This window comes from Chrysemys picta, chromosome 4, assembly GCF_011386835.1.
Source record: "Chrysemys picta bellii isolate R12L10 chromosome 4, ASM1138683v2, whole genome shotgun sequence".
NCBI lineage: Eukaryota > Metazoa > Chordata > Testudines > Emydidae > Chrysemys > Chrysemys picta.
The window spans coordinates 18,719,194-18,746,279 of NC_088794.1; the positions used below are offsets into that span (position 1 = coordinate 18,719,194).

The following is a 27,086-nucleotide window of genomic DNA, read 5'->3' on the forward strand; positions in this document are numbered from 1 at the left end:
TACTGGGATGCCTCCAACCAAGCGAGGCCCAAGAGAAGGGCTGTCCCAATTGGGTCCCTAAATGGATTCTCCCAAGGGCATTGCAATTTCAAAGTTAGTATTCATAAAAAAAGGAAGACATTTGGAGTTTCTGAAAATGCTCCACTTCTTGGGATTCCCCCTGGACTCTTGGAGGAGTCTGGCTGTGAGTAAACATTGCACAGTATTATCAACTTTGACCACTATCCAGATTTGGATTCCAACAAATTGAGTCATCTGAGTTTCATGTCCCAGAACAAAAAATTCTTTAACTGCATCGCTCAAAGGACGTTTGTGTTTAAATCAGCAAATCTCATCTCCATGTCCTGACTTTTTGCATTGAATCTCACCAAATCCCAAATTACAAACAACTACCAAGCTACCAAGAAAGGTTTTGGTACTCACACTCAGGTTTTAATGGCAAGATCACTGTCAACACTGAAATACTTTGCCAGAACAGCAGTTACCCATCAGCCACCATCTGACTTGCATTGCTGTATGTTCTACCAGTAGTACTTTTATCCAGCATTTTAAAACCATCCCCAACCCTACAGTTTTCTTCTCAACTACTCTTTACTTTAAAAAGAATTCAAAGGCTAGACCTGTGACAACAGGAGACACTCCAATTTCCACGTCTAGGACCAGATGAGCAGTACACATGACCTTCTGTGATAGCATAAAAGAGCCACAGCAGTGAGACAGAGTCCGGGTCTACAAACTAGGATTCGTGCTATGGTACTAAATAGCGTAATGTAGGTGTTTCCACTCAGGCTGGAGCTCTGAAACCCACCCTCTCAAGCTGGCTTTTACAGCCAAGTTCCAGCCTGAGTGGGAAGGTCTGCCTTGCTATTTTTAGCACCATAGCACGAGCCTGAGTCCATAGACCTGGGCTCTGAGAATCACTGCTGTGGCTTCCCCTCAAGTGTACAGTAGAACCTCAGAGTTACGAACACCTCGAGAATAGAGGTTGTTCATACCTCAAACATTTGTAACTCTGAACAAAATGTTATGGTTGTTCTTTGAAAAGTTTACAACTGAACATTGACTTAATACACCTTTGAAACTTTACTATGCAGAAGAAAAATGCTGGGTTCAACCATCCTAATTTCAATGAAACAAGCACAGAAAGTTTCCTTACCTTGTCCAATCTTTTTTTAAAAACTTCCCCTGTTATTGTTTTAGCAGTTTACATTGAACAGTACAGTACTGTATTTGCTTCCCCCCGACCCTTCTTGTCTTTGCCACTGCCTGATTGCGTACTTCTGGTTCCAAATGAGGTGTGGTTGACCGGTCAGTTCATAACTGAGGTTCTACTGTATATGTACCCTAACTGATGTACCATAACCTTTTGGCAGAGCTCAATTGTTACCCCAAGGCTAAGGAAAGGGCTGCCCTAATTTACAGCACTATAGGTTGGCAGAAGTCTGTGTGTCAGAGGTGGGGAAAAGGGAACAGAGGCGGATATAGAACCAGATTTTGCAGCCTGGTTCCACATCATTATGAATGCTAAAAAAATACAGGCAACACTAGCTGAAAGCTGAATATGATGTTGGCTGGCAATGGAAGCAGCTTACCCACACAGCTCTGCCAAAACATCTCATTTCAAAACCTCAGCCTCCCTGTTGCACCAGTCATAGACTCTCCTAAACTGATACCGAGAAACATACCAAAGGCTGCATGTTGCGACGTGGACAACTACTTCCTGGTAAAGAGGAATGGGCTAGTGCAGGGGTAGGCAACCTATGGCACTTGTGCCAAAGGCAGCACGTGAGCTAATTTTCAGTGGCACTCACAGTGCCCAGGACCTGGCCACCGGTACAGGGGGCTCTGCATTTTAATTTAATTTTAAATGAAGCTTCTTAAACATTTTAAAAACCTTATTTACTCTACAAACAACAATAGTTTAGTTATATATTATAGACTTATAGAAAAAGATCTTCTAAAAACGTTAACATGTATTACTGGAACATGAAACTTTAAATTAGGGTGAATAAATGAAGACTCGGCACGCCACTTCTGAAAGGTTGCCAACCCCTGGGTTAGCGGTACAGTGTCCATGTCATTGCAAAGCTTCTCCTCCACCCTTTGTCAACCAAAGTGAAGATTTGGGGACATCACTGGAGTATGCTGGGATGGGAAATGCATTTATAATAAATATAATTACAGAAGAAAGGTATATTAAGCAGCTGTGGGAAAATGCCGTGGTGAGGAAGGGGATGTCTGTGTATGGCCTTTTGAATTATGAGTTATACTGCTTTTAATTTTTTATGCAGCAGCCAGAGAATTGGATAAGTGCTATATAAATATATGGTACACCCAAAATTAGGATCCCTATTCTCCTGGGTTCACTACTTGTAGCACACACAATGTGTGCTTTTAAATTAACGGAGTAAAACACAACTTAGGGTACTGAGAATTATCTAGCGTTTTCTGGGATGAAGGAAGTCAGTCATCACTTACTGTCAAGGTTACCATGCTTTGCACTGGAGGAGTTAAATAACCTACACTTGCATTTAGAGATTACCTGCACATTTGTGATACTATTTTACAATGATACAATAAAAATGTATGAGAAAAATGTATTTGTGGGAGAGGTTTTGTTAAAAATAAGTGCATAAAAATCTTGTGCATGGAGACACCTCATTCCAGCTACCTCACACAGAAACAAAACATATTTACAACAGACTGTTTAGCCTTCAGGAAAAAAGGCTGCATCTCAGCTGCTTCAGAGTTTCATCTCTAGAGAGGGGGTCCTGTACAGAGCTTTGTCTGAAACCAAATGCTGAGTTAAATATTAATAGGCATATTCAGGAATTCAAATCCCCTTCCTCCCCAACCCACAGCAGACAAACCTTGCTGAAATCAGGATCTAGAAAATAAACCAAATATGAAAATCTACAATAAATCCTCAAGTAGGGGAAAAGGTACAGTGCGTGGAAAAGTCTGATCTGTCACATTAGGCACTACATCCCAATTTGGAGAGAATGGGGCCAATTGTGTTGGGTTTGTTTGCTGTAGAAATTAAAAGCTCACAGCCATAGTACTGTAACATGTACACAACCAAAAATGTATCCCAAAATGTGATACTTTCCGTAATTCCTGTGGAACATTCTTTAGCAACAACAGATCAGACAGAGATACAGCCCAAGGATAAAGATGGAGTGAAAATAAAATTAATGGTACAGTATAGACTGGTGAACACACGCTGCCTCAAATCACTGAGATCGTAGACATGCATCAGCCCTAGGGCTTAGTCTCTGCTGCAACAGCAGGAAGGCAGGCAGAAGTCAAACACTTATTTCCTTATGCATGAAAAGAACTCACGAAGGAAGTCTGATTTACCGTGTATAGCTCATTCAGGACCTTCATCAAGTCTTCCTGGAGCTGCAATCCGACTTCTTTACTCTACAAAGAAAGAGAGCCAGAGATCCATTAGGGAAAATGGGGATGGTTGGAGGATACGAACATGCCACACGCACTGCTAATAATCTAGACCCAATTAGGCACCATTTAACTGCTCAGTTCAGAGACAGTTATGGTCAAATTACACAAACAGCTTTAATACCATGAAATGTTATGCAAACAGCCAGGCAAATGACATGAAAGAGAAAGGAGGGATGGTTTGGTTGAACACTTTTTTCCAATGGCTCTCTCAGCTAGCACAAAGAGAAGCCCCACCCGGAGAGACAAATAATGCCTGGCTAGGAAAGCTTATGCTATGTGGTGTCAATGAGCGCTTAGATGACTGCCAGAGGAGTGAACAGTAGCACGTGTACCCCCTAAGTCCTCATAAAGACTCACGTACAGTTGAAGACCAAGTGTGTTAACTCCTTAACAAAACCCATCTCTATACACTGGGAAAGCAGCGGCCTATAGCTGTACCTGAAGATCAGAGTCCTGTATGGTAACCATTGCTCTCTCACACACTTACTTCAGCGCCCTATTCTTGTCCTTGCTTACGTAAAGTTCCATAGGTCACAGAGTGCAGCCTCTGTAGTTGGTGCCAATACTGAGAATGTCAATTATATACTAAATGGGGGAGCTCAAAGGGGATTCTGCAAGTATGACAGGCTAGTGAGACACAGCAAGGAGCTAAACCTCATTTTAACTCGCTGGCTGACTCACTGAGACAAGGGGTACCTGCACCTGGACAGAAGGTGGAAATGGCTCTCTGGAAAGGTTAAAAAAAAATTAAAAAAAGGGGGGGGAGAGAGAAGATAGCTCAGTGATTTGAGCATTGGCCTGCTAAACCTAGGGTTGTGAGTTCAATCCTTGTGGGGGCCACTTAGGGATCTGGGGCAAAATCAGTACTTGGTCCTGCTAGTGAAGGCAGGGGGCAGGACTCAATAACCTTTCAGGGTCCCTTCCAGTTCTATGAGATAGGTATATCTCCATATATTATATTATTATCTTGGGTGGGGGATGAGCATTCCTGGAGATGAACCCCAGTTGGGGAGAAGTGCTTATTTGTGTGTTTCAGTCCGCATGCCTTTTGTGAATAAAACCAGACCCAGGAAAGTGGTTATGTTTTGACCGGCCACAGCTCACAGGCACTGCATGCGGAAGAGTATACAAAACCCACTAGCTTAGACACTTATTTTTGAATGCAGTGGTAATGCCAAGATATAAAAAAGGAAACCCCACCCACTCTATTTATGAACTCTGCAGTTAACTCCCCCAATTTCCCCCTCAAATTACAAAGCCAGACATGGGATTTACTCCGGCAGACAACACCATCAGCTATTTTTAAACTGCAAGCACTAGAATACAATTTTAATGTATCAGCACACATCACTCCCTAGCAAGGGGCACTTGGCACTCGTGAGCTACTCAGTTATAGCCCAGGCAATACAACTCATGAAAAATAAATGAGAGCTGCACAGAGGCATGATTAGTTGTCAAGGTTGGTTAAGGTTCCAACTAGCCAGCAGCCAAGTGTCAATTAAAAAAAAAATTTTTTTTTATTTCTTTATTTTAATTCCTTGGCAGGTGACATCAGGCAGGCATTCCTGGCTTGTGATTGGATGAAGCTGCCATATAAAAGTGCTGCACTGTCAAACTCTTGGCTGTAGCTAAACACTGGAATACAGGAACAGAGCATGAGCATCTCAGCTTCATTTAAAAGGGCATTTCATCCCCCTGCCTTCCAATTGTCAACATTCACAACTCTCCTAAGTAAGATGGATCAAAGCTTATTCTTCACCCATTACTACAGCAAAGGCAGCAACCAAATGCTTGGTGTTTGGCTACCTGGGTTTTTCGAGATAGTGTTGCGATTATATCAGAATCAAGGGTAACAGGGCAGGCTACGTGGCTACCAAAAGTAGCCTGTGCTATTGCGATCATTATAGAGTGGCAAATGTCAAGTTTTCAAATGGTGGCTACATAAGATAGTAATTCTGCACATTAGTGTGGGAAGACCTGTACACTTCAAAACCTTGCATTCAGGCAGTCTGTAGCCTAGTCTCTGTATTTAATGCTGTCAAATGAACCACCTACTTATATCCACATCATTAAAAGAAGATACCTGTGCACATTAAGTCTTCTTGCATTAGACATTTGTACACATGCTAACACACTGCTTCTGCTCTCTTTGAGCTCAAGGAAGCTTTCCCTTCAACTTCAATACAAACAGGATCTGAGCCTAAAACAGGTGGTCAAGAAGTGGCAATTTATTGCAATCTGAAACGTTTAAATGAGAAACTGAGGCTTTTAGATATACCAAAAAGCACATTCGACAAGTGTCTAGTCAGACTGCTTAAAATTTTCTGGATTCTCTGTGTGTTTCTGCATGTACATCCCACCCATACACCATCCCTGCCTCATGCATCCACTGAAAATCGTATCTTCCTCTTCCCTCCGCTCACTGGTTCTCCGATAGCCTGAGCAACTTTTTCTATGGCAAGAGCATGAGAGAACAAGAGAAAGCTCTGTTATACAACTGGCTGTAATATTTGCACAAGCATACAATTTACATAACTCAGCCCACGGTACTTGAAAAAATGAAGCCAATAAAATTACAATTAAGCCCAGGCAGATGTTTCCTTTCTTGCTGCTGACGACTCCGAGAAGAAATGTCTCATCTATTATCCCTGTTTATTTGAACAGGCTGCTGAAGCGATTTTGACTTACTGCTTTAAGTCCAGTTCCCTATGGAGCACATGACTGTTTGATAACCAAAGTGAAATTCTATGCTGTTTAAAATACAAGGGGCCTTCGGAATCTCAAAGTGATGCTGACACAGAGGCAGTTAATCATAGCCTTGTAACAGGCATCCAAGACCATCATGCTTTCCAAAAAGGTACTGGAACTGTGACTTTCTAATCCCGAGTGCCCTTATAATGCTGTCCTTTAAAAGGAAGAGAAAAAAGTAGTTAACTGTCATTAGTCCCCACAGATCACGATTTCAAGGGGGAAATTTCTTCCAATGAAAACCTAACCAGAGGACAAGAGGACAATTTCCCATATGAAACCTAGTAACACCCCTCTGATAAAGCAATTAATTCCCAGAAATCCTATGAACTGCATTCCAAAGAAGGGGGAGGAGTAAAGGCAAACAACAAACAGAGCTGCCTTTGTACGTTATCAGACAAAATATCTCTTTTCTTTAAACTTCACGGAAAAGAATGAGTCATCATTCTAAACAGCTCAGGACACTGAAGGGAAGAAAATAATTTGCTGTGGGCAAAGTCTTTTTATTTTAATTTTTAACATCATCATTCTAGTTGTTGCCTGAAAGAGGCCTAGATTCAGAGCTTAACAGTAGCTCTGGTACTTATAAGCCAGCCAAATCAAAAATATTTTGCAGCAGGATTTTAACCTGCAACGGATCATCAGTAGTAGTTGTCCCTTTAGGTCATGCATCCTTTCAGGCTGCTGCGGTGGTCTCCTGGGGGGCCAGCGTTCTTGCAGAGCGGTGCTCCTCTAACATATATATCAGTATTAAAAGCAGCAGCGATCTCTGAAATGCAGTTTTAGCACTCCCAGCCTAATCCTTAACACTTTAATTCTTCCATCTGTAATGTAATAGCTGTGATCATTCAGAGACACAGGAGGGGAGCTAAGGCACACTGAACCCTTTCATTTCCAAGGGTTTTAAAATGAAGCACATCCAGATTATATTTTGTGGAGGCGGGAGTAAATGGAGTAAGAGGGCAATGCCTGTATTTCCCCACCATCACCACCCCTCTCTCATTCAAAGGCCAGCCATGCCCACAGTACATGCAACTAATAATTAAAATAAAAGCAGAATCAATTAACAGGTGATTCAATCTATTTCAAACATGTGGCAAGAGGTAATTTCATCCAGATTTTTTTTCCCCCATTCACTAGGTTTTAAAGCAGCAGCATTAATGTCTCTACAGATAAGATTGTACCAGCCTTTTTAATATAGAATCCAATTTTCTGGGGGTTTATATTTCAGCTGCAATTCGGCATACAAAAGTTGGAAGCCGACGAGCAATTTTCACATTTCACCCCCCGCCCCCAAGTTAAAGGAGCAACCTGTTTGGCCATATTTAAGTTAGGGGACAGGGAGGAAAGACACTCATGGCTTTACTTGCATTTTTACACAAAGGCCATGCTTCAAGGAGGACTTTAAATCATTTTTAAAACATCACTTTAGACTAAGTTCTCCTGAGCAGGAACCTCATTTATAACTGCTTCTACACAGCGCTAATAATATATCTTTTATAGGACATTAAAATACAGAGGGCTTTTTCCTATGAAAATGCTAAACAAATTAAGTTATGGAGGTTTGGAAATGCGTCACTCTACATTTGTTAAGGAGAATTAAGACAGTTCTCTCCCACCCCATCATCTTTAAAATAGGGTACTAAAACGTTAGGAGCTATAAACAAAAAACACACCGAGCACTGACCTCACACTTCCTTGCTTGTGAATGTTCTGACATGAACTGGACCTCTTCCCCCCCATCCAGGTCCTCCACTCAATAAGTCTCCTACCCAGTTGCTACACTCACAGTCTTGGGGATCAGAAGCAGGGGTTTTAGATTTACTAATTCCCTTATTCCTCACCTTGAATGTAGAAGCTCTGATAGCTTCATGAGTGGACTTCTCATGTTCCTTGCATGGGAGCTATTCGATTCAAGCTGTAACAGGTGTGGGTCTGTGGAACTCCGTTATTGGTCTGACTGATCCTACATGCTCCACAAGATTCAACAAAAAAGTTTCATATCCACAGGGATAAAGCAGCTCACACAAGTTCAACATTTTTATAGTTAAAAACTCCAAAGTTTACCCATACTACCTTATTTTTAATCCCCCCCCCCCTTCAAAAAAAGATATACACTTGCCTGGACCTCGATTTCCTGGCCAAAACATACAGCCCAAATTATTAGGATCGATACTGATTTATAGGGGAAGAGGGAGGAGAATATGTAATCTAACTGTAAATCATTCTGCTGTATCTCCTATTTTAACACTGCAATGAGCATACAGTGTTTCTGAAATTGGGCAAATACTTGGTCACTTAGATCACACACAGATTATGTGCCAAGTTTAGGGAAGTTTTAGGTATTAAAAAATGACAAAGTACTTGGACACAGTCTTTCGCTATAGATACTATAGTGATTAATACCATATGAAAATCCTAGAGGGAGACTTTTTCTGAAAAAGAAGCAGGTTTAGGAGGCCATCTACTGCATCAAACCTCTCCTGTTGCTTAAACCTAACTATTATTATTATTATTTTGTTCCATTCCTTCATTTTGACATATGTAAACTTTTAAATGTTCTCACTATGACCCCTGTGACCTAATCCGTGTCTTGGCATATAATGTACTTACGTGAAAATAATTTACATTATTCACTTGTGACCCTAATAAAAATATTCTTAAACCAAAATAAGCAGAGCCATCTGAAACCTGAGTTCAGATGGTTTGAATTTTCATGTGTTCCAGTCTCACCGCCCCAACCCCAGCCCTGGGTGGCCAGATGGACTGCTAAGAAAATAAACTAAGTAGAGCCATGACAAAAGACAAGTATTCTGCTTTTTGAGTGCTAGACTTGTAATTGAAAGAAGGGGAAAAAAGAAGGATCAATGATTTGCAGCCCCCAAGGCATTGTGCAATAATATTCCCCACATTCCTTCAAATCACTAGGAGCCAAGGAACGCTGGAGATGCTGCCATCTCTGCAGCTATATGCGCGTAAGGATTTTATGACTGCCTTCTTCTTAATCTTAAGGATGATTAATGAAACCAAATGGCTGGTTCTGTTTTAAGTGCCCCAAACACTGATCTTTTCACACCAAAAGAGCTTTACCACCAGTGTGTTGGTTAAATTGCCTTAACTGGCCCAGCCATCTTCCTTTCACCCAATTCCTTTCTTATTGTTTATTTATTGAAGAAAACTGCTCATTCATTGGACGAATTGTTGAAGCAGCAACTAATTAAGAAGAGGTAGAAGCCACCATGGATATGTCTGGAGTACAGAGCGAGCCTAACATCACGCAGACAGACTTGCACTAGCAGGGTTCAAGCTAGCGTGCCAAGGTTAGCAGTGTGGATCTTCCAGATCAGGCTAGAGCTCTGTCTCTCAAGCACAGGGGATCAGGGGGGGCTTGAGAGCCCGAACTCCACCTGAGCTGGAACATCTTGGGGATGCAAGTTCAGGGTGAAGGAGAAGACGGTAGAAGAAACATAAGAGCAAACAAAATTCTAGTCCCACAAATGAACTTTGAAAGAAGAAACGGCACACTTACTAGATTGGAACAAGAAAAATCAGTGTTGTGAAAACAAGAATCATTTCAGGAGCTGTAGAATGTGGCAATCCTAATGTAATGCTACTCTCAGTACAATTTCCACTGCATAAGGCTGAGGGAATGGGAGTTGAAAGAGTTGACCTAGAAGCTGGCTGTACTAGTGAAGTGGAGAGAAAAAAAAATTGTATTGCAGGAAGTAGAGCAGTCACAGCAAGGCAAGGACAAAAGGAAATGCCTCAGGCAATGGCAAAAAAATCGCTGAGTGAATGACTTTAAAAGATGAGGGACCTGAAGCAGAGAGAGAACATTACTGGCATTCTAGGGTCTAGCCACTGGGAGTGCTTCTAGATCAGAGACCACTGATCCAAACCTCACCACACAGACAGACTGATGACACCAGCTGAGAAGCTTCGCTAATTCAAGGCACCTCCTGAACATGATGCAGGGATATGGATAAAAAGACAGATGAGAGGAGTTCAGTCTTTCCAGTTGTTGGTATCTTCAGGCACCACCTCTAAGCAGACAGAAACCTGGTGATGAGATTTCCCCCCGCCCCTCCGCTTCTCTTCTCTCCCCCCCACAAAAAAAGGGGGGCGGGGAAGAAGAGAGCCAGGCGTTACAGAACGTGGTATTGGCAATTCAATAGCAGGTGCTCTTCCTTCCCAGTACTGAAGAAATGCTCCAGCATAATGTTAGTGAGTTCTGTACCATTGGAGGTGCCTTCTTCCAGAGGAGATTTAGTTCTGACCACTTGTGGTTATTAAAAGATCCCATGGCACTTTTCAGAGGAGGCAGTTGTCCAACTTCCAACCTGGGTAATTAGAGGGAGAGTTTAGGGAGGCAGAATGCATTTCCAGTTGGCTAGCTCTTCACTTCCTATGTGCTATTAAACAGCTGCCATTTGCCTTCCCAGAGCTGGCTCCCTCTCAGTGGTGGGTGAATTGATGGTTAATTTTATAGTGTCTTGGGAGCCTTTGGGATGAGAGGCTGCGTATGCATGTACAGTACTTCTATATGGTGCAAAGTGTAGGGAATATACCTGTGCACAGATTTAAGCATAGAGCTCATTGTGGAGAGAATGTATCTGTGATGCTGAATATTAGCAGAGTGGGCAGAAACAAATCTCTTGTAACCAACAGAGGAAATGTTTACCTGAACAACAGTGAAGTCATGCCAGGAGCCCAACAATAATGCACCTGAGCTGCATCTTGGTGGCCCAAAATAGACAGTCAAGAATACAATTCACAGATCTGAAGGCCAGAAGAGACCATAAAATCATCTAGTCTGACCCTCCTGTCTAACACTAGCCATAGAATTTCTCCCAGTTACCCCAGTATTGAGCCCAAATAGGAAACAGGCATGCCTTCAGCCTTGGGTGTTTGAGTTCACAGGTTATGAGGTGATGCTGTTGCCATTTCTGATCAATGAACATTTACTTTCATGATGGGAAAAAAAAAGCAAGACAGCTCTGAAGGAAGGACTTTAACATCAAATTAGCCAAGGAGAAAGCAATGCTTGCAGTAGAAAGCAAAGCATAAGAGAATTTCTAATATGATATCCCGTTGTGCAGCAGCCTTATGATCATCAGAGCCATCATGCTGAAAATCCATATGTACACCTCAAAGAAAAGAGAAAGTCAGATGTGCAGGGGTCAAATATATTTATGACTACAGTATAGGAGATGGGGATGGGAGGGAAAGGTTTCAAGTTAAATCTGTGTTTGCCGTTTTAAAAGCCTGAAGTTGTAACCAAACTAAAATTTAATCAGAACTTAGAAATTCATTAGGTTATTTAGGCCCAACTATAATAATAGCTTCAACTAAAGTGCATGCGTCACCCTCTAATTAGCTTAGTGACATTTCAGGTAGATTGTGTTTTTTCAACGTTCAAGAAATAATGAGTTCTGTCTTCTTGACCTGGGAGGTCACCTAGTTCAGTGAATTGCATTTACATTCTTCCTGGAAAAGGGCATTATATGAAAAGTACACTGAACTCTCGGGGGCTGGGGAAGAGGAAAGAAGGGGTGCCAAGCACAATGGGTTCAGCTGTATTGCTGCAAAGATATGCATTGCTGAGAGGATGTGAAGGAAAAAGGGACTGGGCACAAAAAAGCCACCCCCACACTCTTTGTATTAGGGAAATGATGACCAGCACCCACCAGAAAAAAAATTTCAGCAAAATTAGAAGAGCGACTCTCGTCAGCATTCTTGACTCGCAACATTGGCATTTTCCTTTCAAGCTGCCCATCTCAAACATCCTTTTCATCCCAGGACAAGTCAGTCAAGAGAGCTGTCACAAGTGCGCACTCACACACACACACGTGCATACACGCAACCTTTTGTTACAAGGGGCTGCGTCTGAACCATGGGCAGACCTGTAGGTCGCTGCCACACTTAACTGGAACATTAATTCTCAGAATGCTGCACCAGTTTCAACGCTCTCTTTGTTCCATCTCCCAGCCCCCATCTAATTTAATCCAGACATTTTGGGGATCTATGGCATGCTTACTTGGCTGTTCTGTATTCCACTGAACATTACAACCTGACCGTCAAAATATTTTGGGTGGTGGTAAATAAGAGTTGAAGAATGCTGTCAACAGGTCACGGGCAATAAACAAAAATTCACAGAATCAGTGATCTGTGTGAGACTTTTGCTGCTGCAGCTCCATGATTTCCCCCGCCACTGTGATGGCTAGGAGCTGTGGGGTTCCCACTTCGTCCGCGGCAGCTAGAAGTTGCAGGGTGACCAAATTTCCCCTAAGAGAAAACGGGGCATCCCCCAGCCGCTCGTCCAAGGTGTCCCCCTCCCCCTTCCACCGTGGGAGGTCGCACATCACTAGAACCCTGAGGAGGGCCCCTCAGGAGTCGGTCACCTGTCGCTGGAAACTTGCAGGGGGCCCCCGTTGCTGGAACTCTGCCCGGGCCCCACTCACTGCCAGCTCCAGAGTCCCGCAGCCCCAGGTGCTGAAGCAAAGAAGGTCATGGAGGTCTCTAGAAGTCACCGATTCCGTGGGATCCATGACCTCCATGACATAAACGTAGCCTTAGTTATTAAAGCTCTAGAAGTCTAATAGCAATGTTTTTTTATTCTTGGACTCTCAAGACCTTGTCTAGACTAAGATGTGAAGGTGGGATGTTAGCTAACACTATTTAAAAAGTCTAATGCAGACAAAGCACGCTGGGTAAAATTTTTCAGAAGTGCCTAGGTGACTTAGGCACTTTTGAAAGCTTTACTCACTGCCTGTAACACATTATACTGGTCAAGTTAGAGCCTAGGCTATTTTGTCACTTGTCGTTTAGGGGTCTGTTTCTGACAGGTCAATTCTTAGGAAATGCTGCATGCATGTGATCTAAGAGACTATTCCTGTGCATGTTTTATATAACTCCATTCTTCACCATTTTTATGTATGGTCTGTTTACTTATCACATGTCCCTGTAAAACAAGATCTTCTAAGGTTTTTTCCTGCTATTGCATTAGTATTCTCCCTGGTTTAGAGACAAAAGAAAATCTAGGACATCAGGCTACACCTCCCTCTACCCCGATATAACGCTGTCCTCTGGAGCCAAAGAAATCTTACCGTGTTATAGGTGAAACCGCGTTATATCGAACTTGCTTTGATCTGCCGGAGTGCGCAGCTCTGTCCCCCCAGAGCACTGCTTTATCGTGTTGTATTCAAATTCGTATTATATCGGGTCACGTTATATCGGGGTAGAGGTGTACTTGATAAAATATATGCCCCACATGATGGGGATAACCAAACTAATGGTATACAACTTCACAATGGTCCAATATAATTGCATCACTCATGCAATAGTTCATTCTTTACCTACATAGGGTCCTTTACCTACGTAGGGGTCTCCCAACCTGCTGCACTAGTAATTGATACATTCTTCATTTGACTGTTATGTTAGCAAGGAGGTATTTATCCTACTTGGCGAAAACACTGGGCTGTGAAAAAGCCATTTACAACCGTAATAGGTTGCAGCAATGCCATATCATAACATTGCCACTTACACTCTTTGGATCATAAATTTGGTTTCCAAATAGCTCCTATTTGCTCCTTTTTTGCTGTCTTCAGCAGTGGGCTATCAAGTCTCAGGCTTCGGATTCCCAGCCCCCAATAAATCAAACAATTTCATGGCTGAGAGCACTTGCTCTTATTGTGAAGCCAGTTACACAGAGTCACCTATCAAGTGAGTGAGATGCGAAAAAGGTTTCAGACGGTGGCAAGCCCCACCAGCAGCCTGTGAAGTCCTGTGAAATATTGGAAATAATGTCCTGTAATCCTGCTTATGCAATCTCCTTGCAGCATATGATAGCTCTGGCCTACCTACTCTCCTCAATGTCCTTTCTCAAACTGCTATGAGCAATCTCTCTTGACGTGGCTGACTAGAGGCATCACAGCTGGATGACTGACCTGGAGCTAAGAGATGCTGTCAGCCAGTCTCTAGCTGACCTGAATCCAAGCGGATGTTCAAAAGGCTAGATAAAGAGAGGCATATTGCTATAATAAGGGACAACACAGGCTTCACATATGAATACAGGGAAAGAGAAAAAATGTCACAGTAATAGACTCATTTTGCACACACTGAAAAGGGCCGACTGCAGCACATTCACTGCCCATGCCACAGACAGGAATGGCATTTGCAGCCTGAAACAGAGCTAACAGAAATATTTTAACTATAGCCTTGAGCTCTGCAGTGCTTCACTCGGGGCAATGGACTCGGACCACGTCGTTACATTTTACTTGGTATGGAGCATGAACAGCATGTCAGTGATCACGGTTTAGAAAAAACATTTTCATCTTTTGCCCAGGAGTGGAGATGTACTGCTAACTTTGATAATGCCAACACACACAAATAATTTCCATCAGTGCCTCTCCTTCAATGCAGTTTCTTTTAAGAAAAATAACTGGGGTAGGAAACTTGCGGGGGGGACGGGGGGACAGGGGAAGGAGATATTTAACTCCACTAATGAGAGATAAAGGACTGTTCAGAATTGATGTCATTTCATAACAGAACTATGCCCTTGGAAATATGGGGACAGGGTTAAACAATTCAATAATCACACACTGCTTCATCAGAAATTACTCTCATGGGTATGAACTATTACTATTAGGACAGTAAGATTTTTCCTCTACAGTTTTTGTTTTCTCTCATTTGACAAACATGGATATTACACTACAAGTGTATTTATGGTAACAGAAAGCAATATGATTTATTTTCCTGCCTGTTCCACTCAACAGCATCATTACTAACAGAAGTAACATGAAAGAGTATAAGGATACATCTTCACTACCCGCCGGATCAGCGGGTAGTAATCGATCTATCGGGGATCGATTTATCGTGTCTCATCTAGACATGATAAATCGATCTCCAAACGCGCTCCCCGTCGACTCCGGAACTGCACCAGAGCGAGAGGCGGAAGCAGAGTCGACGGGGGAGCTGCAGCCATCGATCCCGCGCCGTGAGGATGCGAGGGAAATCAATCTAAGATACGTTGACTTCAGCTACGCTATTCTCGTAGCTAAAGTTGTGTATCTTAGATCGATCCCTCCCCCAGTGTAGACCAGCCCTAAGGCAGAAGGTGATTCTGTGGCAAAATGTGGAAGTGTAGTAGTGTACATATAATGGATGTATTTCCCACCACGCACACTTTAGTGACAGTTTCACTATATATATATATATATATATATATATATATATATATATATATATATATATATATATATATATATATATATATATATATATATATAAATAAAAATAAAAATAAAAATAAAAATAAAAATAAAAATAAATAAATAAAAGTTGGATTGAAGGGTGCGAGACCTAGCTTCAGAAGGATCTGATGGCTTTGATATTAATCTTAATAAATATTTTTAAAATTTGCTTGATTTCTTATTTAATTTATTTGTTTTCCAGTGGCTCCCATAAGATATTAGCAACAGCACAATTTTAATGTCTGTCAGGTCTTGGGAAAGTGCCCTTTTAAGAAAATGAATGGTGTAGTATTGCTTCATAGACTACCATAATTCTGACCAGTTGTCATTGTTGACTGTCATTTCACATCAAATACAATGCACCACATGGACAGAGCCCCTTTCGTGATCAAATCACTCAAGCACTACAGGGAAAGTGAGTCCAAGACTCACTTATCAGGCTGTGTTTTTCCACACACTAGTGTTTCATACACTTCTTCCTTTGGCCTCTTGAATATGGGCATGCAACTGGACTGAACGTCAGACAAGGAATCCCATACTCCTGAAACAAGATTTGCAGGAAGCTGGGACATCTAACAGTCTATAATTGGGGCCGGATTGCTACTGGTATCTTGGTATAAGCCCTGTTGAAAGAGATTTAAACCACACAAGGATGGGGATAGTTAAATCCTGTGTGCCTCTCCAATTGGCTTCCTGCATAATGGTGTGGGATGCAGCTGAAGCACTCATTGATAGGGCCATTGTCTGCTATGAAAACTTTTCCAACAAGAATGGAAGTCAACTTAAAAGTAAAATCATAGCAGAAGTGTGGTCTCTCAAAAGCAATGCTGGATAAAGGAACAGACCAACACAAGAGTACAGAACACAAGTTCTGAAAATGTTCTCTCTAGAGAACGGTCCAGAGAATCCTTCAGGCAGAATTATTGCTAGGTGGTGTCAAACTAGAATAATAATACAAGAGACTACAGTTTAAATTATTTGTACTGCAGTACATAGGAACCCCCAGTCATTGTTCAGGATCTCATTGTGGAAGTGCTATACAAACAGAACAAGAAGATGGTACCCACCCCAAAGATCTTACAATCTACACGTAAGACCAGAGACAACAGGTGGATGCAGGCAGGGAAGCATAAGAAACTAAGAGAATGTTGGTCAGAATGATAGGCAGTGGTCTCAGTACGCTAGTAGCCCAATTGTTATATTTTTTCTAGGCATCATGGCAAATGAGTTAAGGAAATAATTGGAGGAGAAGAATGATGTAGCTTTGCAGATGTTTACGAGGAGCTTCTTCCAAGTGTGAGGGGCAGCACAGGAGAAAGCACGTAAGTGCTTGTTTGAAAAGTTAAAACAAGAGGGCAATGAAGGATGGTATCATCAGTGGATCAGAGGTGGGAGTCGACATCTCGATCACATATGAGAGATGATAGTTACACTGGGGATAGGCTGTGAAGAACCTTGAAAGTGAAGACAGGTTGCTCGAGTGTGATGCAGTGGAAAGGGCTGCACTGATGTCGTGTTTTGTGCTTTTACTGTAAAATACTGGTGTATTATTTTAAAAGGGTAATTTGGCCTCTACATGAGCATCAGGAAATAAGGTCATGGGAAGAGGCAGAGATTGTATCCTGCAAGCCTCCAGCGAAGGAAGAGGGTGCCGAAGCAGGCAGCTGACTAGATTAACTTTCCTTCCTCACTGAGATACATTCCCAACACTTCTTTAACATTTTGCTTCCACCTCTGCTGATAACTTACCCGATCACCCACTTGAGTGTGAAGCAAGTTATGGCACCAAGAAACAGCTACACAAACAAACACTCAATAACTTGATGTTTTTGTTACAGAAAGCCAGTCAGCTGGATGTACTAGAGAAAAATGTCCAGGGACTGGATAAAAACGAAGATTTCTGTATTCTATAAAAAAGGGTTTTTCCTTAAACACAAGAGATCAGTTTGCTTCGAGGGAAGACATCAAACAAGGAGCAGAGAACTAGGGATTACAGAGACCAAACGGAAAAGGCTTCTTCTCAAAAGTGCATGTATAAATAATATCAAGGGACCCCACTAGAGAGAGTCATCAATGGGTGGAGAATCTGATAACCATACCAGAAATATAAAGCTTACACCATGCAGAGAAATCAAGGGTCCATGTAAAAACCAAAGGGTCAGCTAGGGGATAAAGAGAATGGGGCGGGGGAAGAGAACCAAATCAAATGGAAGAGAGCGTAAAAAAATTTTTTTTAAAGGCCATGCTCAACAAGGATAAGTATGGAGTAATCAAAGGAGTGCCTCCTACAAAGAGAGAGAGAATCAAAAGGAGTCTGCACAAGAATGGAACCTAACATCAAAGCCATACATTCTCCCAAGACAGGCAGTGAGAAGATCAGAATGGAAATGCAGGCTTGCACTGAGACTCGTATCTGAGCCCTATGGTTTCTGAACACAGGGCTACATCATTAATTATGGGAAGAATAGAAACAATTTAACTCGCTCCCTAGAGGCACCAATTTGTTGCTATTATGGCCAGATAGGATCTAGAATTTCCACTTGGTTTGGTTTATTCACAGAGAATGGTCAGCTATTCTCTTACAGATCCTGTTATTTTTCTTATAAAAACTGCATATACAGCTTTGAGATGGATGCTACCACCCTTACTCATGCAAGTAGTTCCAATAAAGTCAAGGGGGTCAGATTCCTATTGAAGTCCCTGGGACTACATTATATGAATAATGGCTTCAGGGTATTTACAACATAATTTTCCATCAACACAAAATAGTCTCTGGCTGCATTTTTCAGCTTGTGGTCTCCTCTGCTATAACATGAAACAAAGGGCTTATCCACACAGCCCCATAGTGTGGACTACAGTGTTTGAGTTGCAGAGCACTCTAATGTGCTGCACTTCAACTGCCCTGTGTAGACCCTGCTAGTGCCAAATAAAGGATACTGAGTCCACCTTATCATAGGCTTGTTTAAAATGGGACTAAGTTAACACTATAAATAAAAATAAATATAAATTAATGGAGATATCCTATCTCCTAGAGCTGGAAGGGACCTTGAAAGGTCATCAAGTCCAGCCTCCTGCCTTTACTAGCAGGACCAAGTACTGATTTTGCCCCAGATCCCTAGGTGGCCCCCTCAAGGATTGAACTCACAACCCTGGGTTTAGCAGGCCAATGCTCAAACCACTGAGCTATCCCTTCCCCATCTGAGCTACCCCTTCCCCTAGGTACCTTTTAGTTCACACTAGCAGGGCCTACCTGGGGAAGTTACAGCACAACACTTCAGTGCATGCCGCAACTCACACCCAGCAGTCCGCACAGCAGGACCATGCAGAGACGCCTTAAGATAAAAAGGGCACTGAAGCAGTGTAATGTTCAGTGAATCTCTCCAAAATCTATAGCAGAGGACCAAAATGCACCATGTGGACATAAAATTGTATGGTTAAACCACTCAATGCATTACACATTTAAAAAGACAGACCCTCAGCTTTTTTAAGTTGGCATCGCTCCATTGAAGTCAATGTTACACCAGCTGTGGATCTGGCCCTTATTGATTTCCTTACTGCAGGAAATTAAGAGCCCCTGAAAAATCTGAATTTGCTGAGCTACTTTTGTTTTCATGTATGCAGTGTAGTTGTAGCTGTGTCGCTCCCAGGATATTAGAGACAAAGTGGTTGAGGAAATATCTTATTGAACCAACTTTTTTAGGTGAGAGAGAAGCTTTCATGCTACACAGAGCTCTCTCTCTCTCTCACACACACACACACACACCAACCAAGTTTGTTTTCCTGTCCATTTAAAAAAAAAAAAATTCAGTCTCTTCTTTGGGTTTCCCTTCCCTCTCCATTTCATCAACCTGTCAGTTCAACACCGGAATCCTCAATGAGCCTTTTCCACCAGGCTTTTTAAGTCTTCCTTGCTACTCTCCACCCAAGCTGGGACTTTCACAAACTCCCTACACCTGGCTATTAGCCCAGTCTTTCCCTTATTCTTTCTGCTCTTCACTCTCCCAGGTCACATGCCTTATGGAGGAGAAGCCCAAGTATCACTGAGTAGTCTCCATCATCGGATTGGCTGGGCTGCAAGTGTGGAGGCTGAGTATGGAAACCTGGAGCACTTTCAAGCTAGCTGCCCAAAAGAGGCGGCACTGGAGCGACTTGTGCAGAGTATATCTGGCCAGCTCTTCCTCTAGAAGTGCTTAGATTTTACAACCTTTTCTCAAAACAAGAGAAATTTTGCTTCCTTTGGTTTTTAAATCTTTTGCTTCCCTTGCTTTTTGCTGGTTGCATCCAAGTGTCCAAGACCACCCTCACTGCACACAGATGCGACACCCTGGTACTCCGTGTTTAAACATTCTATGGGGAAACCTCAGTGCAACAGCAAACAGGACTGGCAGCCAGTGAGAAACCATAGCAATACATTGAGTGTCTGACACCACTCGAATGTTGGCTTTGGCAGTAAATCTGACTCCCCTTATCAGCAGAGATACCTTTGAAGTGGTTGGCAACTTTCCATCTAGTTCTCCAACAAATAAGGCCCTTCACATCATATCACAACCCTGAAAAGGGATCTCTTCATTGTAAGATATGGAGAGAAAAACTTAATTAGCTAGAGCCAGACCACGCAGTCCTCCTAGGGCACAGCAATGCCCAACACTGCAGGCTAAAAACAGCAGCCGTCTGAAAAGCTACATGCAACTCAAGTATACTCACTACTGGGATTTCAGAAATTAATTGATATTAAAGAAAAACATGCCCGTGTTTAGTATCGGGGGTAGCCGTGTTAGTCTGTATCCACAAAAACAACAAGGAGTCCGGTGGTACCTTAAAGACTAACAGTTTTATTTGGGCATAAACTTTTGTGGTTAAAAACAACAATTCAGATGTATGGAGTGAAAATTACAGATGCAGGCATAAATATACTGACACATGGAGAAGGGAGTTACTTTACAAGTGGAGAACCAGTGTTAACAAGGCCAATTCAGTCAGGGTGGATGTGGTCCACTCTCAATAACTGATAGGGTGACCAGACAGCAAGTGAGACAAATCAGGACAGGGTGTGGGGGGTAATAGGCACCTATATAAAGCAAAGCCCCAAATATAGGGACTGTCCATCCCTATAAAATCAGGACATCTGGTCACCCTAGTAATTGATGAGGAGGTGTCAATACCAAGAGAGGGAAAATTGCTTTTGTAGTGAGCCAGCCACTCTCAGTCCCTATTCAAGCCCATATTAATGGTGTTAAATTTGCAAATGAATCGTAGCTCTGCAGTTTCTCTTTGAAGTGTGTTTTTGAAGTTTTTGTTGTTGAAGGATGGCTACTTTTAAATCTGTTATAGAATGTCCAAGGAGATTGAAGTGTTCTCCTACTGGCTTTTGTATGTTACCATTCCTGATATCAGATTTCTGTCCATTTATTCTTTTATCTAGAGACTGTCCGGTTTGGCCAATATACATGGCAGAGGGACATTGCTGGCACATGGTGGCATATATCACATTAGTAGATGTGCAGGTGAATGAGCCCCTGGTGGTGTGGTTGGGTCCTCTGATGGTGTCGCTAAAGTAGATATGGGGACAGAGTAGTCAACGGGGTTTGTTACAGGATTTGACAGCTAGCAATGCTGCACCCTTCTTGTAACACCTTCCTTTTGTAACAGAGGGGTCTTTGAGGGCAACAGTAGGATGTGTCTCAGCTTGTAGATTTTTTGCCAAAGGGTTATAACACCTACTTCCAGCAGCTGGAGACAAAATCCACATTTCCAAAAATGTCACAGTTGCTCTATTCCACAGCAAGACTGGATCCTTCCATATGTGATCCATTGCTGCTTCAGGGTTCACAGACAACAGCTGTGATAGTATGACTTTTTTTCTTCTATGGTTGGGCCAGCTGTTGCGACTGTTTCTCTACCATGGACCTTACCACAGCCATCCAGGCCTTTGTAGCCTTAAGGCTAGATTACCACAGCAGGCTGTACTTGTTCTATGCCTGTTTATTTCTGGGTACAACCCTAAGTGCTGGCTATAAGTTATAAAGCCCTAAATCAGACGGTCCCCCAAATTCTGATCTAAACCCTTATTGTAGTGTCATGGCTCCAAATTCCATTACCTCCATCTTAAACAGATTAGGACAACCCATATCACAGCCCTCTCTACATTCCACTGCAGGAGTTACAACCCACTGGATCATTCCTGAGCATAAATCTCTCCACAGCTAGCCATAGGCCAAACATTTGCTACTATTAAATGAATTCTCTCTTTCAAAAGAACCAAGAAAAATGGGTATCTTCCACGTGCTTTTCCTGGAGGAAACATGTAAAAATTCATGTTTTCACATGCTAAAGATACAGAGGAGACAACATCACAATATGTCCACAAAGAGCAGCAAGATGTGAGTGCACAAAATGAAGTTTACAAATTTGGTATAGCTCACACACACACACACACACACACACATACACACACACTTCATAGATGGGGAGGACTAACTCCATCTGCAGCATTTCTAAATTATTTCTTACTTCAAGAGAAGAATAATCGCTTCTCCTATAGGAAAGCATCTTTGTCCAGCTGAAAAGATTTCATGGACATAAGCAAGGCTGCAGGTGCTGGCAACCTTGCACAGACGTAGTTCCGAAGACATCTTTCTCCTGGGTGGAGAAAGCAAACAGCCCTTGCAAAACAGATGTGAGGCAGCTGCAAAAAAGGCTAATACTCTGGAGTATATTAACAGGAGTGTGGTATGTAAGAGATGGGCGGTAGTTGTCCTGCTCTACCCAGCGCGGGTGAAGCCTCAGCTGGAGTACTGTGATCAGTTCTGGGTACCACACATCAGGAAGGACGTGGACAAACTGGAGGGAGCTGAGAGAAGAGCAACAAAAGTGATACAGGGTTTAGAAACCCTGACTCATGAGAAAAGGTTAAACAACTGGGCATGGTTAGTCTTGATAAAAAACTGGGGCAAGGAGTGGGAAGAGAGACACCTGATAACCGTCTTCAAATATGTTAAGGGCTGTTAAAGAGAAGATGATGATCAATTATTCACCATATCCACTGAAGGTAGGACAAGTACTAATTGGCTTAATCTGTAGTAAGAGAGATTTAGGTTAGATTCGAGGGGGGGAAAAAACTAACTATTAGAATAGTGTGTAGTTAAACACTGGCATAAGCTTCCAAGGAAGGCTGTGGAATCCCTGTCATTGGAGACTTAAGAACAGGTAGACAAACCAGTCAGTGCTGGTCTTGGTTTATTTGATCCTGCTGTGGCACAAGGAGCTGAACTACACGATCGCTCAAGGTCCCTTCCTTCCTTCCTTGCTTCCAGTCCTACTCTTCTAGGATTCCCTTTCGATGGATGGGGGACATTAGCTAATAACGAGCCTCCATTCAGTTAATGCACAATTCTGGAAGATAGGCACATCACCAAAGAGCCCAGTAATCACAGCAGAGGATCGAGCGTCACTTTCAAGAACACCTTTATATCCATCTATATACAGAACATGCAACTACGTAGGGTTTCAGACAGCATCCCACCTAAAAATGGATTAGAACCATAAATGCACTCAGTACCTTTCTGTCCCCTCCAAAGGCCTAGAAACTACTGAGAGCATGATCTAGAAGAATGGACCACGTGGCTGAGAATAAAGAAAGCCTCCTGGCTCTGACAGTAACTTGCTGTGTGACTCTGCATAAGACACTTCAGCCATTTCTCTGTTTCCTCACCTGTCAAAAGGGCTTACTATTACTTGCTTTGCCTACTGAACAGGTTTGTTCTGAAGGTTAATTAGTTGTGTGTGCAGTTCTTGGAACACATACTGCATTATATACATGCTAACTATTATTAGTTATACAAAATGTAGTATCTTAAAACCCATGAGAGTGCAGCTGAACTCCATGACTCTGCATTTAACTGCTGAGCAGAGAAGAGATTCTACAGCCCACTTAACAAGTCTGCTTGAGTACTTCTATTTCCAGCTTTTATCAGCAGTTGTGCTAGTTCACACTTGACAGATTGATTGTGGCTCAAGAAGCTGAACTGCTCCAATGAAGAGTGCAATACCCAGTGGTTCTGAGTTCAGTCAAATCTTTTCCATTTAAGATTTGCCATTTTGCTCAGGAGTGAGGTTCCCTGGATAGGGCTGGGATGCAAGTTTCCTTTCTAGCAACAGAGCATAAACACAAGAGGTTCTGTCAAACACCTGCCCTGGTATTAAGCCAACTTGGTAAGCCTGGGATCTAGTTACTTAATCCAAACTATTTGAGTTTCTGACATGGAGGGGCTCCCGTCTTCACAAGACTGAGAAGCTTCTACTCAGTCTGAGAAACAAGCCAAGATTTTTTATTTTTATACACATACAAAAAATAAAAATCAAATCCCACTGATCAAACTAAAACAGAACAGGATAAGAACATGTTTGTATAGGGGAGGAGAGGGCTGAAACTGAAAATGTCAGTTTCTAGATAAACAAGAGAGTTTATCAGCGGCCCTGGGACTTCCTCAGCCACTCTGTTCCTGCAGAACTCCTGTTAAACCCGAAGAGGACTGAATCCTTATCCTCTGGAAGGATTAGCGGAACTGGCATTCAATAATCCCATGTAAGTATCTAATCAACTGTAATTTAATTACCAAAAAGTTTTAAAAGGTCAAAAAAAGGTCTCGCTGTGACATTACTTGAAAAACAATGATTCCCCCTCTACTTAGGAGGCACCTGAGGAACACAAACCTTAAAGTCCAAGAAAACATAACCCTGAAGTAGGTCATTCATATTCTTAAATTTTCTGCATCAGATTACATTCTCCTACATATTGCTGCAATAGCAGTAATGCTCAGCAAACAGACAGACTCAAAAGGAGCACAACGCTTGCTACCATTTCGATTCCAGCACAAATCAGCTGCCACCCTACCTAAAAAGCTTCCATAATACAGCACCCAACACTGCTTCTGATCATGAGAATGAAAGATTACCCTGCCCCTTCATGTGAATTTTTGGGGATAACATTTTATGTACAATAGCAAAATGCTGTGCATTTTATAGTAGTCTAAACCTTGCTACACTGCATGGAGTCTCTAAACTGGTTAAAAAGCACATATGGATGCTCATAGAGTGACAGAACACATTCTCTTAAGACATTTCAAGCAGTTGTCAAGATCACAGTGAAAAGCTGATGAAGGCCCCAATTACTGTCAAGATTTCACCTAAACAGATTTACATTTTAAAGTCACATACACACAACTTGTGTCACTGATTTTAGCATAAGACCAATTAGGACCACAGAAAGCAAAAAGACAGCCAGGAAATATTGAAAGTCAGCCAGGAAATATTGTCAAAACTGTCCTCATCTGTATCCCCACATGTAGTGTGACTGCACAGGATGAGTGCCTATGTAATTTTGTTAGAATGGAAAGAACTCTCTTAAGAATCAAGACACACCCATGAGACAGAAAACACTTTAAACCTGCACTGGTTTTAGTAAGTTAACCAGACAGATGGTGCAACCATCAAGAAATCTCAAAAGAGACCAATTCATTATTGTTTAAAGGTGTTTTTCCAAATCTTCCACATCATGTTTCATCAACTGGACAACTATAAATTCTTAACATTCAAGCCACTCACTCCCACTGTCCAAACCTATTTCCAAGTGCTCTTGAGAGAAGTCATTCCTAAAAAATGACACTGGTTTTTTCCTCTGGTTTTCAAAAGGACAGTTAGGTATCTAATTTTCAAAATGGTTTGCTTCATCATTTGGCAAGATGGAAACCCAAAATAGGTTTAACAGCAATCTCTCCATTGCAGACACAGATTTGTTATTGGAAGGCTGTAATACATGAGTGTTGGCAGCTTATTCTAGTTATTGAAGTTAAGAGATTGGAAACAGTAGTTTTAAAACAAAGTATATGTAATTTTTCATATGTGTGTTTTAAGTAGGTAAAAAGGAGAGTCGGGCCCTATTTTGGATCTATGAACCTTAGTCAGAGCCTCAGGCCACACGCTAAGGCTTTCATTGCCCTGTAGCTCTGTGCACGTGGAGATTTTGTGCTCAGCAAACTGGTGTGCTGCAGATTCACATCTTGACTTGTTACATACTAACCGACTGTGTAGACAAGCCCATAAAGTATAAGGTCAGAAGAGACCAGCAGATCATCTAGTCCAGTGATTCTCAAACTTTTGTACTGGTGACTCCTTTCACATAGCAAGCCTCTGAGTGTGACCCCCGCCCCTTATAAAATTAAAAACATTTTTTAATATATTTAAACACCATTATAAATGCTGGATGCAAACTGGGGTCTGGAGTGGGGGCTGACAGCTCGCTACCTCCCAATTAAATAACCTCGCAATCCCCGGAGGGGTCCCAACCCCCAGTTTGAGAACCCCTGATCTAGTTTGACCTTCTGCATATCACAAGGCACTAAACGGCACTCAGTTACCCTTGTATTGATACCAATCACCAGACTAAACTAAAGAACTGACGGATTCCTTTTAGGAGAATCCTCAAGCCACGACAATCACAGGAAGTCTGAGTAAAGTTGTGTATGATGAAAACAAATTTGCAAGCTGCAGACAGGATAGCAAACCAACTAGTCAGCGAGTCACAGCAGAAAAGACACCTACAATTTTGTTTTCTACAGGGTCAAAGAAAAGGTGGTTGCTGCAGCATGCCATTACCTTCTTGAAGAGTCGCCCAGAGTCTTCGCTGACTTGGACAAACCGAGGGATGATATTGTTTAGGTAGATGTCACTCAGAGTCGTGTGGTCCCTGCTCTCTCGCTTCACCTGGTTTAAGAGGAGATTCCAACAGTTGACTGGAGACAGGACATTCTGATCCTTCCTGCAGGGAATGCAAAATGGAAACACTGTGGGGGACAGGACTTTAGGTCAAGCAGGCTAAATCATTCACTTGAACACACATTCTATAGTTCCACACCAGAAGTGTAGCTACTCTAACATACCATATGTAGCTCCTGAGAATCATGTCTTCTAAAAGGTGTGGGGGAACTCTGATACCCATGACAGGGAGAGAGAGCGCTACAGACTGAGGGACTGTGCAAGCTTTATCCATAGACTTGTTTCTTGTCTACAGTGTAAGCAGATTTCAAATATCCAATCATTTAGGCACCATCCACACTGGCACCAGAATAATGCTACCCACTGCACAAAGTTTAAATAAAGCTGCTGGTAGCCAGCAGCCAGATTCTAGCAACATTTCCTCTGTCAAACATGGATAGAGATAGTTTTCTTAGACACATTCAACAGGTGTGTTCCTCTTCAGTAGCCCTTACACAGTTATAACATGCTTCTCACTCCAAAACGAGTAAGTGCTCTGTCCATGATGGGCAGGTGACCTGTATAAGAACCCTAGCAGCAACAATAACGTTTCAAGTGTTAGTAAACTAGCAGAGGTCTGTCCCTAGCATGAACATAGAGAAAAAAATCCACCAAATATAATGAAGCTTTTGCACTAGTAAAATTTCATTTAAATAAAAAGTGTACTGGACCGATTCTGTATTCAGGAAGTCTGAAGCCTCTCATAGTACTGTAACAAAGCCAAGCTGGTTGCACAGAACAGTAAATGATTATTGCTTACCTTACCCTAATTCAACAAAGAATTCAGCACCTCCCAGGTCATTGCCCACACCT

The 27,086-nt window shown here is 42.2% G+C and overlaps 1 protein-coding gene across 10 annotated transcripts in view; it reads right to left on the reverse strand.

Moving 5' to 3' along the window:
- SRGAP2 (SLIT-ROBO Rho GTPase activating protein 2) overlaps nt 1-27,086 on the reverse strand; it is a 202,064-nt gene that overhangs the window by 68,645 nt on the left and 106,333 nt on the right. For all 10 annotated transcript variants that reach the window (XM_065594599.1, XM_042848989.2, XM_005306441.4 and 7 more), the window contains 2 exons: nt 26,115-26,277; nt 3,361-3,423 (listed from right to left, as the gene is read on the reverse strand). In XM_065594599.1, the coding sequence (XP_065450671.1) occupies nt 3,361-3,387 (27 nt within the window). In that variant the 5' untranslated portion in view covers nt 3,388-3,423; nt 26,115-26,277. The remainder of the gene's footprint in view (nt 1-3,360; nt 3,424-26,114; nt 26,278-27,086) is intronic.